Source organism: Anabrus simplex, chromosome 14 (genome assembly GCF_040414725.1).
Source record: "Anabrus simplex isolate iqAnaSimp1 chromosome 14, ASM4041472v1, whole genome shotgun sequence".
In the NCBI taxonomy this organism is placed as follows: domain Eukaryota; kingdom Metazoa; phylum Arthropoda; class Insecta; order Orthoptera; family Tettigoniidae; genus Anabrus; species Anabrus simplex.
In genome coordinates this window covers 99,700,953-99,717,533 of record NC_090278.1, presented here as the reverse complement: position 1 = coordinate 99,717,533, position 16,581 = coordinate 99,700,953, and the positions used below count along the sequence as shown (strand labels likewise).

At 41.2% G+C, this 16,581-nt stretch overlaps 1 protein-coding gene across 2 annotated transcripts in view; it reads left to right on the top strand.

The window, feature by feature from the left end:
* Positions 1-16,581, top strand: part of LOC136885430 (retinal guanylyl cyclase 2) — a 301,136-nt gene that overhangs the window by 150,925 nt on the left and 133,630 nt on the right. For both annotated transcript variants that reach the window (XM_067157975.2, XM_067157974.2), the window contains exons 4-7: positions 3,816-3,939; positions 10,964-11,116; positions 12,536-12,774; positions 14,821-15,109. In XM_067157975.2, coding sequence (XP_067014076.2) covers positions 3,816-3,939; positions 10,964-11,116; positions 12,536-12,774; positions 14,821-15,109 — 805 coding nt within the window. The remainder of the gene's footprint in view (positions 1-3,815; positions 3,940-10,963; positions 11,117-12,535; positions 12,775-14,820; positions 15,110-16,581) is intronic.

Below are 16,581 nucleotides of genomic sequence, written 5' to 3'. Positions count from 1 at the left end.
CTGTTTAGGTGTTTCCAGAAGTATGCCCTTGTCAATATTTACGAATTGTCAGTGCCTCCAAATGGTGCAATACAGCCCGCTGGCGTTGGTCTCACACATGTTCGAGTCCCGTTCGTCACCATCAGAATGTTGGGATGCGGTGGTACACAATTTCTAATCACTGGATGATCCCACATCCAGACGCGCTCCCGGCATTAAATAAACCGTATTGGATAAAATGTCAATTGCGGTATCACGTTACTCAGCTCGTCATACCAGGGCGCTTGGTTTGTCAGTAATTCGATATCAGCTTCGCGGGCTTTACGAGGTGCCGAGAAATCAGCATCAAACAAAAGCAAACCGTGGCTTTGCTCTTGTCAGGTCAAAGGCAACTTGAGCAGCTGATAACATATATTCTCCTCGCCGCACTAATCAGAGAGAAAAAGAACAAGGGATTGAAGATCTCGGCCAAAGAAAGACAATTCCCCTCCGCTTCACCGATTACGGAAAGTAATTTCATCCTTCACTTTCCGAAGCGCACAATAAGCATACACCTTTCCGTGTGTCTACACGTGGCAAGTAAGGAGCTCATGTTTTGTGAGGAGTGGACGCAATTCCAAAGAAACAACAAGAGATCATCTTCCACGTTACGTCATCTAGTTTTCCAATTTTAAATTCTCATGTTAAATTTCTTATCGCATGTGAGCGCAAAAAGTGCCCGTTTTTAAACGCGCTTCAATTATGCGTTTCAAGACGTGGTTTTTCAGAAACTCATCTCATCGAATCCAAATTTTAACACAATATACATTGTTAATCAATTTCAGAATTTTATGTTTCCAAGAATAAAGTTATCAACTTCTATCGGCTCAGGGTGGTTGGAAAACTGCTTTCTACGCGGCGTTGTGATCGTTATATCCGATGGTTACGCAGTAAATAACATAAATGAATTCATCAGTTTTGTATTGGGTAGAATGACATGGATCACCTCCCTCGGAATTCAAAACAGATTACAAGTAACATTCGTTTATAAGTTTCCTCCGACCTATAATGAGCAATCAAACACATGGTATTGATGGGTTTTGGAAAAAAAACTCCCATAAACTTTTCTTATGAGCGCTTTCGACCTCCACTGGCACTTCTAAAAATACGTTTCCTTATTATTATTGTTTCTGGATTAAAGCCACTTTATAATAAGGTGATTTTAACAAACAAAAATCGCAGTTGATGACGATATTTCTAGTGTTGAGTGCTGAGTCGACTCAAACCAATGTATGCGCAAAAATAAAATAAAGCGCGCGGCTGTGAGCTTGCATCCGGGAGATAGGGGGTTCGAATCCCACTGTCGGCAGCCCTGAAGATGGTTTTCCGTGGTTTCCCATTTTCACACCAGGCAAATGCTGGGGCTGTACCTTAATTAAGGCCACGGCCGCTTCCTTCCAACTCCTAGGCCTATCCTATCCCATCGTCGCCATAAGACCTATCTGTGTCGGTGCGACGTAAAGCCCCTAGCAAAAAAAAAAAATAAATAAATAAATAAATAAATATAAAAGCAAAAAGAAGCATTAAGCACGTAGGTTTCCGTTGCTCATTATCATTTATTAAACCAATAACATTATTTCTGGATTTGAGCCACTGTATATTGACGAGACTCTTAACGAAAACGCCGAGCTTTCTGGAAGTTCCATTCGCTTGCAAAGCATGAAGGCTTAGAAATTCTTCAAGGAACGTGGAAGTCACGACACCTGAGCTCAAATCTCTGTTTCGACTAGTCAAAGAAAAAACACCTGGCGTGTATGAAGTTCACTCATATATCGGCGTGACAGGAGGGTGAAAGAACAGATCAAATCAGTTAAAATTTCATCCTGTCTACAATACATACCATCTAATCGTCTTTGACAAGGCGAGCCATAGAGATAGAGCTGTGCCCAAACTTCAACAAGGAAGACGGTTTCAAGTTATCAACTAGATCGAGACCTGTACATACCACAGCACGACGAGCTCCACGAACTGTCGCCAGAGGGCGGTGAGCCAGCTCCCAACGTTGTTCAGTTGAGCATCGTGTGTGCGCCGTGTAACACCTGTTTGACACAGTGCGTGTTCTGAACTGCGAAGATGAATGCACAGTTTTGTTTTAAGCTTGGCAAGACACCGAAAGAAGCGCATGCGATGCAGGTACGTGTTTATGGAGACCTTGAAGTGTGTGTACGAGTGTTTCTGACAACCCCCGTAGCGGAAGACCGGCGACCGCCATCAGTGACAAAAACACTGAAAAGGTGAGGACATTAATCACGAACGATCGGCGATTAACTGTGCGCATGATAGCGGATGAACTGTTGATTAACCGTGAAGCCGGGCGACAAATCGTTAGAGAAGAGGAAAACGTGTTCTCGTCTTTGCCACATCACTTGACTGGCGATCAGAAAAAGTTAATGGCGTATGGCTTTTAGTGCGGGAAGTGTTCGAGGACAAGTTCGGCTCGCCAGATGCAGGTCTTCTGATTTGAATCCGGTAGGCGACCTGCGCGTCGTGGTGAGGATGAAATGATGATGAAGACGACACATACACCCAGCCCCCGTGCCAGCGAAATTAACCAATTATGGTTAAAATTCCCGACCCTGCTGGGAAACAAACCCGGCACCCCTGTGACCAAAGACCAGCACGCTAACCATTTAGCGATGGAGGCGGTCTTGACGATCAGAATCAGGCACGTTTAGAGGCTTCACAGGATTTTGTCGAAACGGCGGATGCGACACCAAATTTCTTGAACTGTATCGTCACTGAGGATGATACCTGGTGTATCAGTTCATGGCATAAAAGGAGGTGGTGCAACTTGAACAGCCTCCATACTCGCCAGATCTCAATCCTCCAGACTTCTTCTATTCCCACGACTCAAACTCGCTTTGAAAGGAAAGAAATTTGACGATATTCCTGACATGCAACGAATCGTAACAAGACTCTTGAACACCATACCAAAGGAAGCCTTCTTGCAAAGTTTCGAGGAGATGTATCGCCGACCTCAGTTATGGGAGGGGTCAGTAAGGTCACTGTCGAACTTTACTGTCACAGGTTGTATTTGTGTTGGCTAGAATGATACCAATCAGTAGCTATTTTTCAACCACCTCGAGCCGACAAATGAGAAATTTTCGATTAATTTCAAAGTTCTTTGAAAATATTTACGAAAAAAAGTAAGCAATTGGTAGGGAATCTGCCCTTTGGACGACAGCCCTAAATGCAGATTGATTAAGTGAGTGAGTGAGAAAAGTTACCTTAACTTAAAAAAAATGGTAACATTTTTTCTTCGAAACATAAAATTCTGGAATTTATGAACCATATATAAAATATCCATGGCTAAATGATTAGTATCCAAGGGATCCCGAGTTCGGTTTCCTGACCGAGAGATTTCAACATTCATCGGTCAATTATTATTATTATTATTATTATTATTATTATTATTATTATTATTATTATTATTATTATTATTATTATTGTTGTTGTTGTTGTTATTATTATTATTCATAAACGCGCAGGTCGCCGTCATCTGGAAATATCTACACCAGGCCTCTCCGGAGGCCATATGGCATTAATATTATTCCACAATGGAAATTATATCTGAATACATCAATACGTTTTGAATAAATCTGCATTGTTCAATTTACGGGACGGTGAATGATACACAGTGGTGTGATGTTCAACGTATTGATGAAAACCTTCCCTCTGAAGAAGACTGGTGCTCAGCGCTGCTCCTGGCGATGACAGAAGCACCAGTGATGTGGCTGGTTCTTGGTTCAAATGCTGTCAGTGTAGATTTGTTCGCTCTAACACGGTATGTGTCACAGTTACAGCCCGCCGACAACGGCTCCATCTTCACCAGTCTAGTTCCACCACTGTCCGCCACCGCCGAGGCCTTGCTGCGGATAGTGAAACACTTCAGGTGGAAGTACGCCGCCATCTTGGCTTCAGGTAAGTAACATATATCGCGTATTAACCCCTAAATATTACTGCATCGGCTAAAAGATATTAAAACAGGCCTACATGTTACAGCTACCAATCAAAAAATCTGAAAACCACCAACATGTATCAATAAATCATGACAGTGTAAAAGAAAAAGCTTCCGTCCAAGTCCACATTTCAATGACTGCTTTCAACACACGGACACTTATCGTCAGGTTACACAAATATTTCTCAATTAACAGAATTCCTAAACTTACCAGTGCATTGCTTTCATTCTGCAACGGGAGAAATCGAGATTCTTAACCGTTAGTGATCAACACCTGGAAAACAAACATAATCAACATAAAGACGAGAACTTCAGAGCATTTTTGATCAATAGAATGAAATTAACATTAATTATTTTGTAATAATAAGGGAAACTTTCGTCTATTAACTAGTCATAAACACATTTGATTCGCACTTTAAAATGATCAGGGCGAGTATTCCTAACCTTAAGAAACTGGCCAAGTGCATTCGGCTAACCAGTGTGTATGTAAATATGTCATTCTTAATCGCTGATTATTTAACCACGGACCGAGCTCGATAGTTGCAGTCGCTTAAGTGCGGCCAATATGCAGTATTCGGGAGATAGTAGATTCGAACCCCACTGTCGATAGCCCTGAAGATGGTTTTCCGTGGTTTCCCATTTTCACACCAGGAAAATGCTGGGGCTGTACCTTAATTAAGGCCACAGCCGCTTTCTTCCCACTCCTAGCCCTTTCCTGTCCCATCGTCGCCATAAAACCTATCTGTGTCGGTGCGACGTAAAGCAACTAGCAATAATAATAATAATAATAATAATAATAATAAGCACGGTTAGTTGGTTGTGGAATTCAAGTTCTGTTTGCAAACGGAAAGTAATGAAGGCACTACTGTGATTTCTTTGTTAGTCGGAAGAATATTCCATTTTGTCAATGTCTTAGCAACATAGGAGAAGAAAAGAGAAAAAGGTCGTCAAATGCTTCAGATTTTAACACCTATATTGCAGCAGAATTAGTTATCAGACACAAAGACGTTATTAAAAAGACCCATGGAGTCACCATAAAGTAGAAACAAGAAACGTGGAAGAATTCTAATCTACTGATAGCAGAAACAGGATGATTTTTCTGCGTTATTTTGCACCGTTTTCAGAAGAAATAAACTTTTTTTTTTAATAAACGAAACCTTTCCACAAATTTTCTATCACTTAGTTCTTCAAAAGGATCGCCTCTCTTAACTCATTTCCCTTCTGTTCCAGATACAACACTTCGTAACCGCTGTTTCACTTTAACCGACAACAATCACGAATGATGCTCTGCCGCCTAGGAAGAATCTTAAATGCTAAAAGGGGTTCGTGAACTTAGTGTAGTTGGCACATTCACAGTTATATCGACAATCAGCAAGAGAATATTATTTATGACATGCATCTATCAATAAGTCCGGCTCCATGGCTAAATGGTTAGCGTGCCACAGGGGTCTCGGGTTCGATTCCCGGCAGGGTCCGGAATTTTAACCTTAATTGGTTAATTTCGCTGGCACAGAGGCTGGGTGTATGTGTCGTCTTCATCATCATTTCATCCTCATCACGTCGCGCAGGTCGCCTACGGGAGACCTGCATCTGGCGAGTCGAACTTGTCCTCGGACACTCCCGGCACTAAAAGCCATACGCCATTTCATTTTTCATCTATCAGTATGCAACTTCTCAAGACCAGAACCAGATCGCTAATACAAGGAACATAACACTAGTGAACACAATAACTAAGAGATAGTTTCCAGCGGCACGATAACCTCAGCCAAGCAGAATGTAAACATGGGTACACATGGCCCAAGGTCACGTATCACATCTCGATTCGCTACACACGTTCACGGATATTATTTCCATGTTACTTCTTAGCCAAATGACACTTCGTCCATTACCTTACATAGACGAAAATTTCGTCTGCAATTATTATTATTGTGCTTTTACGGCCGCATTGGACCACTGTAGTCAATTTCTGTCCGGTCTTCTATGATGTTTGATGTTTTTCTTTTCTTTTCTTTTCTGATCTTCCAGTATTTCTTCACTCTATCTAATCTTCGTTGTCGTTCTTCTTCTGAAAATACTCTTTTAGTTGTTTCTCTTTTATCACATTTTGGTAAGAATCTAACTTTACTATTCTTCAATTTATTTACTTTGTTTGATTTGGAAAGTCTAGGTCAAGCAGCACGGAAACCTTTCTAGACAGTAATAAAGAATCTTAGGAAGGGAGGGAAAAAGGAAATGAACAGTGTTTTGAGTAATTCAGGTGAACTCATAATAGATCCCAGGGAATCACTGGACAGGTGGAGGGAATATTTTGAACATCTTCTCAATGTAAAAGGAAATCATCCTGGTTGTGTTGCAAGCAGCCAAGCTCATGGGGAGAAGGAAAATTATGTTGGTGAAATTATGCTTGAGGAAGTGGAAAGGATGGTAAATAAACTCCATTGTTATAAGGCAGCACGAATAGATGAAATTAGACCTGAAATGGTGAGTATAGTGGGAAGGCAGGGATGAAATGGCTTCATAGAGCAGTAAAATTAGCATGGAGTATTAGTAAGATACCTTCAGATTGGACAAAAGCAGTAATTGCACCTATCTATAAGCAAGGGAACAGGAAGGATTGCAACAACTGTCGAGGTATCTCAATGATTAGTATACCAGGCAAAGTATTCACTGGCATCTTGGAAGGGAGGGTGCGATCAGTAGTTGAGAGGAAGTTGGATGAAAACCAGTGTGGTTTCAGACCACAGAGAGGCTGTCAGTATCAGATTTTCAGTATGCGCCAGGTAATTGAAAAATGCTACGAGAGGAATAGGCGGTTGTGTTTATGTTTCGTAGATCTAGAGAAAGCATATGACAGGGTACCGAGGGAAAAGATGTTCGCTATACTGGGGGACTATGGAATTAAAGGTTAGATAATTAAAATCAATCAAAGGCATTTATGTTGAGAATTGGGCTTCAGTGAGAATCGATGGTAGAATGAGTTCTTGGTTCAGGGTACTTACAGGGGTTAGACAAGGCTGTAATCTTTCACCTTTGCTGTTCATAGTTTACATGGATCATCTGCTGAAAGGTATAAAATGGCAGGGAGGGATTCAGTTAGGTGGAAATGTAGTAAGCAGTCTGGCCTATGCTGACGACTTGGTCTTAATGGCAGATTGTGCCGAAAGCCTGCAGTCTAATATCTTGGAACTTGAAAATAGGTGCAATGAGTATGGTATGAAAATTAGCCTCTCGAAGACTAAATTGATGTCAGTAGGTAAGAAATTCAACAGAATTGAATGTCAGATTGGTGATACAAAGCTAGAACAGGTCAATAATTTCAACTATATAGGTTGTATGTTCTCCCAGGATGGTAATATGGTAAGTGAGATTGAATCAAGGTGTAGTAAAGCTAATGCAGTGAGCTCGCAGTTGCGATCAGCAGTATTCTGTAAGAAGGAAGCCAGCTCCCAGACGAAACTGTCTTTACATTGGTCTGTTTTCAGACCAACTTTGCTTTATGGGAGCAAAAGCTGGGTGGACTCAGGATATCTTATTCACAAGTTAGAAGTAACAGACATGAAAGTAGCAAGAATGATTGCTGGTACAAACAGGTGGGAACAATGGCAGGAGGGAACTCGGAATGAGGAGATAAAGGCTAATTTAGGAATGAACTCGATGGATGAAGCTGTAGGCATAAACCGGCTTCGGTGGTGGGGTCATGTGAGGCGAATGGAGGGGGATAGGTTACCTAGGAGAATAATGGACTCTGTTATGGAGAGTAAGAGAAGTAGAGGTAGAGCAAGACGACGATGGTTAGACTCGGTTTCTAACGATTTAAAGATAAGAGGTATAGAACTAAATGAGGCCACAACACTAGTTGCAAATCGAGGATTGAGGCGACGTTTAGTAAATTCACAGAGTCTTGCAGACTGAACGCTGAAAGGCATAACAGTCTATAATGATAATGAATGTATGTATGTTTGATTTATTATTTAAATCCTCCAGTGCTATGTCTAATTCTTTCATGCCTTCTTTTATTTATTTTATCCAGACAGGTTGGTTTTTTTGTTTTTTTTTTTCCAAAGCATTTCCAAAATTCTGCGTATTAACCTGTCTTGAGATGACCAAAGAGCGATATTCTCTTCTTTCTCATGAAATGCGTTATAGGTCATATTTCCTGATATACTGCTGGATTTGGGATGATACGCCATTCTCCTTGAATTTGGTACTTCGTATTAATGCATGTTCTTACTATTCTTCTTTCTATTTTTAAAATGTTGTCTATGTTATTCTTTTGCTTTAGTTTAAATAATGTTTCACTTCCGTAAGTTATTTCAGGTTGGACTACAGTCTTATGTTTCAATTTTGTATTTATTGACGAACATTTCTTGTTGTATGTATTTCTGGTTACTTTTTGGCCTCTGGATAATTTATTCGTTCTCTCTGTCCAAGAATTTTTTCATTAAAATTGTATGTTATAGTTTGTCCAAGGTATTTATACCGTTTTACAATTTGTATTTCTTTCCCACATATCAGAACACTGCTTATTAAAAGGGGATCTATTGCCATTATTTTAGTTTTTTTTCAAATGAAATTGTTAATTCTATTTTTTCAGCAATAGTTTGGAGACTTGTGATTTGATTCCGAGCTTCATTCAAGTTATTAGCTAGTAGTGCCAGATCATCTGCAAATCCTAAGCAATTTAGGTTAATTTCATGTTTGGTGTATCCAAGTTTTTATATTTTTGTTATTGTCTTTACACCGTTCTGTGATCAAGTACTCCCGAGTACAATTAAACAAAAGTGGCGATAGTACATCACCTTGTCTTAGTCCTGTTCTTCGGATAATTCTCCTCTGAATTTCATCTTTGATTTAGTGTTTGTTAACGTTAAGCTTATCATTTTAACTAACTTAGGATGTAATCCAAAATGTCGTAATATTTTTAATACTGAAGGTCAGTGAATGCGATCATAAGCTTTCCGAAAGTCTACGAAAGTGATAATCATTTGTTTCTGTCTTCTTTTGTAGATGTCCATTAATAATTTTAGTGTTATGATTTGATCTGGACAACTACGCCATGATCGAAATCCTCCCTGGTACTCCCCTAATTCTTTTTCCAGCTGATATTTGCACCGATTGTAAATTATTCTCGAGAATATTTTATAAGTACAACCCAGGAGTGATATTCCTCTATAGTTATCAGGATTTGTTCTATCTCCTTTTTTGTGTAAAGGGTGGATTACTGCAGTTGTCCAATGGTCCGGTAATTTTTCATCATTCCAAATTTTAGTCAAGCAATGGTGAAGCGATTCTCTAATTGATTCTTCTGCATTTTTCCACAACTCGGCAAATGTTTGGTCTTCCCCACAAGGTTTATAATTTTTCAGATCTTTAATGATTTGATTAACTTCATCAAAGCTGGGTGGATCAATATTTTCTGGTGGAGTTTTAATGGGCATGTCTGTGTTTATGTCAAGCAATTCTTTTGGTTCTTCACAATTCAATAATTGATTGAATGTGTCTGCTAGAATTTGTGTATTATCTTTATTATTATAGACCATCTCTCCGTTCTTATCTTTTAGCATGAGTGTTGGCGGTTCATACTTTTGAAGTTGTTTACTAAATATTTTATAGTAATCCCTAGAATTGGTCTTTTTGTGATCTATTTCTAGTTGTCGAATAATGCTTTTTGATGTTTTTTTAATATTTCTGATGTTTTTTTTGGGGGGGGGTTAATTTTCTTTGCTTGTTAATTCTTCATACGATGCCTCTGTTTTCTGACTTTGATGATTTAACCATGCCTGATGTCTACTTTCATATGCTTTATGGCAGACCTCAATCCACCATTGATGCTTTTTCCTTGGACTTGGCAAGCCTATTTTCTCAGCTATGTCTTTTAGTTTCGGGATGATCTCTTCTAATTCATCTGTTTTATCACTGTCTCGAGTTAGTTCTTTATACTGTTCATTGTTTATTAGTTTATGAGGATCATAAACTTTTCTCAATTTATATTTTGATTTTGGTTTCTTTACTGGTGTGAATTTAATTTTGATTGCCATTCTCCAATCTGGGTGTATCCATGTCTTAAGTTTATTAGGTTTTCTCGTAAAATACGTAGATTTTGATATCATATTATGGTTTCTACAAAATTCTATCAATCTTATCTATCTTTGAGCTGGCCATTTTCCTATTATGTCTTTGTATCTCTTTTCTTTACCTAATAGAGCATTGAAATCGCCTATTCAAATTTTGGTATGATTTTTATTTATATTTGTCACTGTTTGATCCAAGAGGTCCCAGAATTCATCCACCTCTTCTCTGGTTTTCATTCTTTTAACAAAGACCACAACAAAACGTTTTCGAGGTGTGAAAGACGAGAGATTTGTAAGATAAATTTATGTATGAAAAAATGGAGATTGTGAAGGAAGGTACTCTTACACATGTTCAAAACAAGGTAGAAGTGGAAGTACAAAATACACACGAAGAGAACACTTCAGCTGGAGTACTGGAGACTAAACGAGGTATTGCTGATGGTGTTGGTCTCCTCACATTTGCACGGTGCTACGAGAGCACGCCACAGCACAGCGATGGACAGATACCACAATGGATGTGTCGAGGTAAGAACAGCGTGCATACGTGAAACTGGCCAAGATTGCATTAGTGAGCTTGTCGAACGCGAGGGAAATATTGTCCTTCCGTACGGCAGCAGCGTTTCATCACGGACGTGAAACAAGTAGCGTCGTGCAAAGTGCCGACAGTAAGAGCAGGGACATGAAGAGAAGATGCCCAGGACAACACCAGACCACATGCAGCAGAACTTCAACGCTGGCGGTGGGAAGTACTGAACACCCGCCTTTCTCACCAGACCTGTGACCTCAACCCCAAAGTGGGAGACGCTGTGGAACATGAGAGGGTGGACAATCTAGGGCTGGTAGGGCTGAGGCTCCCAAATGTCTGGTAGACGCTGCAGTGGCAATGAACTCAAAGAGGTTGTTTGTTGTGTTGCAGACAGCGGATGGTGGCCCCAGCTGGCCCACACCGTGGACCTGTCTCTCCGGGCCGAGGGGCTGGTGGTTCGACATCACCTGGTGCTGCACCACTCGTCCTCCGTGGAACAGCTCACCTCCCGTCTACAGCCGCTGCAGAGCGCACCCTGTCGAGGTCAGTACAAGCACTAGGGCGTGAAAATGTCAGAGGAGAACAAGAGTTAGCAACGAGAGCCCTACACTCAATATCAATGGAATAAAATGGCATGGGGGAAGGTTATGTTTAACAGCTACACTCCTCCGACGGTGTACGACACGCTCCTCAGACTGCGGGAGGTAAACGACCATATCTCCGAAAATTACATACTGTAAGAGACATATTAGTTACTTGATGTGAATAAACAATTTATTTTGAAAAGGAAGAACTGGAAAGTTGTTTCTAAATTTGACGTTGGTTTACATAGTGCACACACTGCAATACAAAAACCGTTATAGTGGGTTTGTGTTAGTTAAAGACAGATACATGCTGTCGCGGACTTCTCATGCTGAACAATTCTCGCCCTCATAGATCTTTTAACAATTTCTGCCAGCGTAAGCTAAAAAGGGGCACGGACTTGCTTCACTGAAATCGTTACTGCGCTGCTTCCTTTGGCCATACCAGGGTAGCTCTGAAACTAATGCACCACATTTTTTCTTTAACAATTATTAACAGGAACACAATGTAACTTATACACAAGAAAGAATTATGTTTCTTCTACAGTACATTCCCTATTTTCTCCTTCCCCTTATGTGGCCTTCCTCGAGCGAGACACAAGGGCGTGTATGCCCTGTAGGTACCACTCCTTTTTTCTTTTCATGAAGCCATTTCTTCACTGTGCGAATCACCTCTTCGTCATCAAGACCTTGCCAACGGAAGCAGTTGCTTTGAATCTTTTCTTCTGTTCAAAGTCAGGCTGGTGCCATTCCATCGACTGCAATTTTGTTTCGGGTTCAAAATGGTGAACCCAGGTTTCATCACCTGTCATAATCCGGGACAAGAAGGCTTCCCCATCAGCTTCAAAACGTTGCAGCAACTCAGAAGAAATGTTTTTTTCCTGAAAGTTTTGTGTTCCTCCGTAAGATCGTGAACACTACACTTCCTTTGCTGACTGATAGCCTGCTGCCGCACCAAATGCCGAGTCGTCCTCGCGAATGAGCACATATTATCTTGTCAGCCGTGACAGCCGTGGCTCGCCTCCCCGACTGCAGCTCTGCCGAATCGCCTTCAGATGGCCTCTAACTGTACTGCACATAAAGCTTTGTGAATGTTTCGAACCGTTTCTTGCTCCGCAGTGAGAAATTCAATGACGATACGCTGCTTGTAACGTACATCGCTTGCTGCAAGTACACGCCGCAAACTTCATATCTAAAGTTCCGCAGTCGTACCATTGCTGGGGGCTGAGTGGTGCATTATTTTCTGGGCCACCCTCGTAGAGAAATGTTTGTATAGTGTATGTAAACCTTTTTCGAGAAATGTTTTATAGAATGGTGAAACCCGCGTGGTTTCGAGACTAACCGTCACAAACAGGATGAAGCGAGCTGTGTCCTGTTGCAGTGCTCATCCTGTGTCTTCCTGTGCGCTCGTCGTTCGCGGAGAGCGTGCTCACCGTGATCCAGGAGCTGAGGCTGGCCCACCTGCCGGCCACCACGCTGCTGGCAGTCCACCTGTCTTCAGCGAGCCCCTTCCTGCCGGTCCCCGAGTACTCACCGCCCGCCGTGCTGGGACTGGCTGCTCGACAGGCACTGCTAGTCCTTGTGTCCACTACGGGAGAGCTCGGCGAGTCGCCGGAGCAGGTCAGTAAGCACTTCTCAGACAAGGTTCCGATACCTTTCACAAACATTTTGAAACGCGTTGAAGATGCTTCACAACTTCTACCATTTTTACACAGTGTAGCATTTTGTAATTATATTCGACTCCTGGAGGTGCTGACGGGATATGTATAGTTGGGCCCACGAGAGTTGAAGTCTGACCTTTGAGCGGTGAAAGCAGTAACTACGAAGTACGCAGCGTTGTCACAATATTTAATCAACTATGTTGGCCTAATGCAATTCAATAAACTGTGACCCGCTCTTAAGCTCGTGCTAATAATCCCAGCATCTAAGACAGAACACGCCATTGCCGATAAATATGAGAATTCATGTTCACTAAACTGACAATAACCTCACCAAATGCACATGTGTAATAGAGAATAGAACTGTACAACTAGCCACTGATTAACTTAAAACAAATAAACTAACAACGAAAATAATATTCAGGAAACAAACACTTAAATTATTACATAAAGCAGCGACAACTAACACGGCTAACACAGCACTACTGCGAATAATATCACAAAAGCAACTGAAAGCAAGCCAACTCACGTGGCGATAGCTTCCTTAAATGTGGCATCTCTGCTATCGTTGTCATAGCAACAGACCATTTTCGAGCAGCGTTAGTCAACTTGTTCTCGCCGGTGGCGCTAATATCACACGTCAACTCTCGGACCCAACTATAGCGTATACTGATAAGACAGCAACAACAACATTCAATGCTTGCTGCTGCCATCTGGTCTTCATTATATTAACTGCATAAAACTGAAAAATAGCTATAAAATGGTGATTTTTAAACATTCTCTGAGCGAATTTCAACATAGAGGTAAAGGTTGAGAGTTTAGTAACTTAAGTGCGGTAATAATAGTTTTGGGAGATTTTGTTTCAGAACTATACAATAGAACTTTCATCAAAGGAACAATAATACACATGCATTAGTCTTAAATAGAAGTACGGAGTGATTATACAATTAAACATCGTTTAGCATTTGCTACACACTGTGAAACTAACGGACAGAATACTCGGCACGGCTTTACTTCTAAATTCTCGTTTCGCAAAAGGAATCAGCATCACCTTACCAGCGCGCTACATGTTATACCGTACAAGCTAATGAATCTGGCTTGAAAACAGCACTTCCTGGCAACATCAGACAGTAAGAAAAGAATACAGTATTAAGAATAAAAGACACTCAGCGCTAATGTCTGACACAGGAAGGATCTCAGAGTCACTTTCTTGCCACTTGTCTTTCCCGAACTACACTGAGGCATTGTAAACACGCATCAACTGTGTACACTGACCAATACACGTACGTAAATAAAACTACTGCTATATTTTTATACACTGAACTATTAAACCTATAGTCTATGGTACCGTACTAACTTATGCTATGCTAAACTGTAAACTATACTATACTAGAAAGATAAAGACTAATATTAAAAAAACACAAATTACTGAAGAAAAATGCAAAAGGTCGCGAACCGTACCGAATACCATACACGTCGTGAATGTAAATATTAGAATTGATAACTAGACTTCGAGATCGCATTCTGACTGACTGTACGCTCAATCAGCCTTGGTGAATTATTTCTATTCCCCACAACGCTTACGCAATACAAGTGGGCAGTGCGTGGATGGACTGCCTTCGGTCTTCAACCATCCATGTCCATGTTAGATTTCACGCAGTCGATCCATCTCAATGCCCTCGTCTCCCTCTTTTCAATAAATCAGATAGTCTCATAATGTGTGCTGTAACTTGCAACGAATACCTGAACAGACAGATTTGAATGTCCCATGCATTTGTGTTTTTGGCTGTCCAAGGGATTCGGAATATCCTTCTCCAACAAGAGCTCAAATTCGTCAAAGTGCCCACCTTTCACAACCACGTGTAGCCTAAACACATGAAAATGTTATCCACGCCTTTTAATGCTGCGCAAGTCTTCGGCGAAGGTCTGGGCTATTTGACCATTTCTGCTAATCCAAACAAAGAGAAACAATTTTCCTCTTTGATTACTTGCGACTTGTTTGTGGCAGAGTGGCGGCGAGCTGGGAGAGTTGCTACGAGAGGCGCTGTCGGCGCTCTGCGGCACTGCGCACACTTACAGCTATGTGCTGCTGGACTGGCTGGAGAACAACGCCTCTTTGTGGAGACCACTGCTGCAGCTACACCTGGACAACAGCTCGCGCACTGTGCTGGACAGGGTGGTGGCCACAGCTTACCCGCTGCTCGAGGACTGGACCAGGATGAAACAGAAACATGACGATCCCGAGGTGACCTGCGAGGAGACGGAGGATGGCCGATGTGTGCTGCTCTCTACGGGCGGTGAGTAGAACCCAGAAATGTTTACCAGCAACGAACTCGTACGATCATGGCGAGTAAGCAGTGTACACAGCAGACAGTACATCTTATTTAACCTGATAATGTTACTATGTTTAGATATGCAGCACTACATCCCGTTTCGTGCTTTTTAGACTATGTTTATATGTTGGCAAATACTTTAATTTCTTCTCGTTGCTTCATTGTTGCATGTTACCTTTCATAGGCTAAGAAATGCGTCCTTAAAATCATCGTAGCATTCATATATTGCTGCTCGCAATCACGAACTAAGCACTAAGTGCGCACGTTGTCACTGGGACTACTGACGACCAATTTTTCAATGTCAAAACGACCCTAAGAACACGCGTTCCTCACAGCATCCACTCACTACACGAAGTGAGCCTCAAAACACAAATCTCATTTAGAATTTGATAGGTCTTTGTGCATCTCGCTCAAGTTGCCCCCTCTCACGTGTGTCATGCGAAAGAGAATTTCATTAGTCCTCACTCGTGTGCTGGCGATTATTGTTTTAAGACGAAGTAACCATCCTATATTAACATCAACCAGAGAGAGAAAATGGAAGGGATCCGACCAAAGAAATAGAAATCGAAAGGTGACGAGGGGCGCGAAAATGGAAGACTCCCTAGGCCTCCAAAACCTTAACGCTTAAAGAACTGTTTACCTCTGTAACTGAGAAAGAATATTCAAAGATAAGCTTTCTAGAGAGACACAGTGCTCGCAACACTCCTCAAGTATGCATCAGCCTTCGACTAAACACACAAAAAGCGTCTGTATAATGGACACAGTCGACAATCCGAGTACCGCTGCAAATTACTAATACTTCTCTATCCTTTATTCATAACCCGTACAAACTTGCTGGACCACTGCGGTAATTTCAGGCAGATATTTCTTTCTATGAAATGCTTTCCTATAAACATAAAAATACTGCTTACCAGTTTTGGTAAGTTGAAAAATGCACAAACTGTTATCGAGTTCACCAGCGGCAAGGTTACTACAATGACCGGCTAACAAGCAATGAGGCGTGCGGTCAGTGTTTATTGAATGTGGTTTGGATTGCAGCCAAATCAATTACTCGCCCAAATGAGGCCTGACAGGGCTCCCGCTAAATATTCTCCCAGGTCCGACCTCTTGTGTATCGCCTCACTTTCACTTTTGATGTCAACTTTGTTTTGTTCAGCTGAGTCCATCATATTTACATTTCTGGCACTAGAGTGCTCCACACAAAATGTCTCTCGCTATCAGAGACAATTACTGTTTTGCGCCAAAATGAAAGCAATTGCATTATTTTTAATTCTGGCTTACTCTTTCACTAACTTACAATATGTAGGTCTACTTAAAAACCTTACATATTACAGAATATAAAAATCAAATTAAAATTATAAGATTTAACATATATTAGCAAGAGAAGGTTAAAGAAGTGTCAATATAGAATGAAAGTATTTCTCTCAACGAACTGT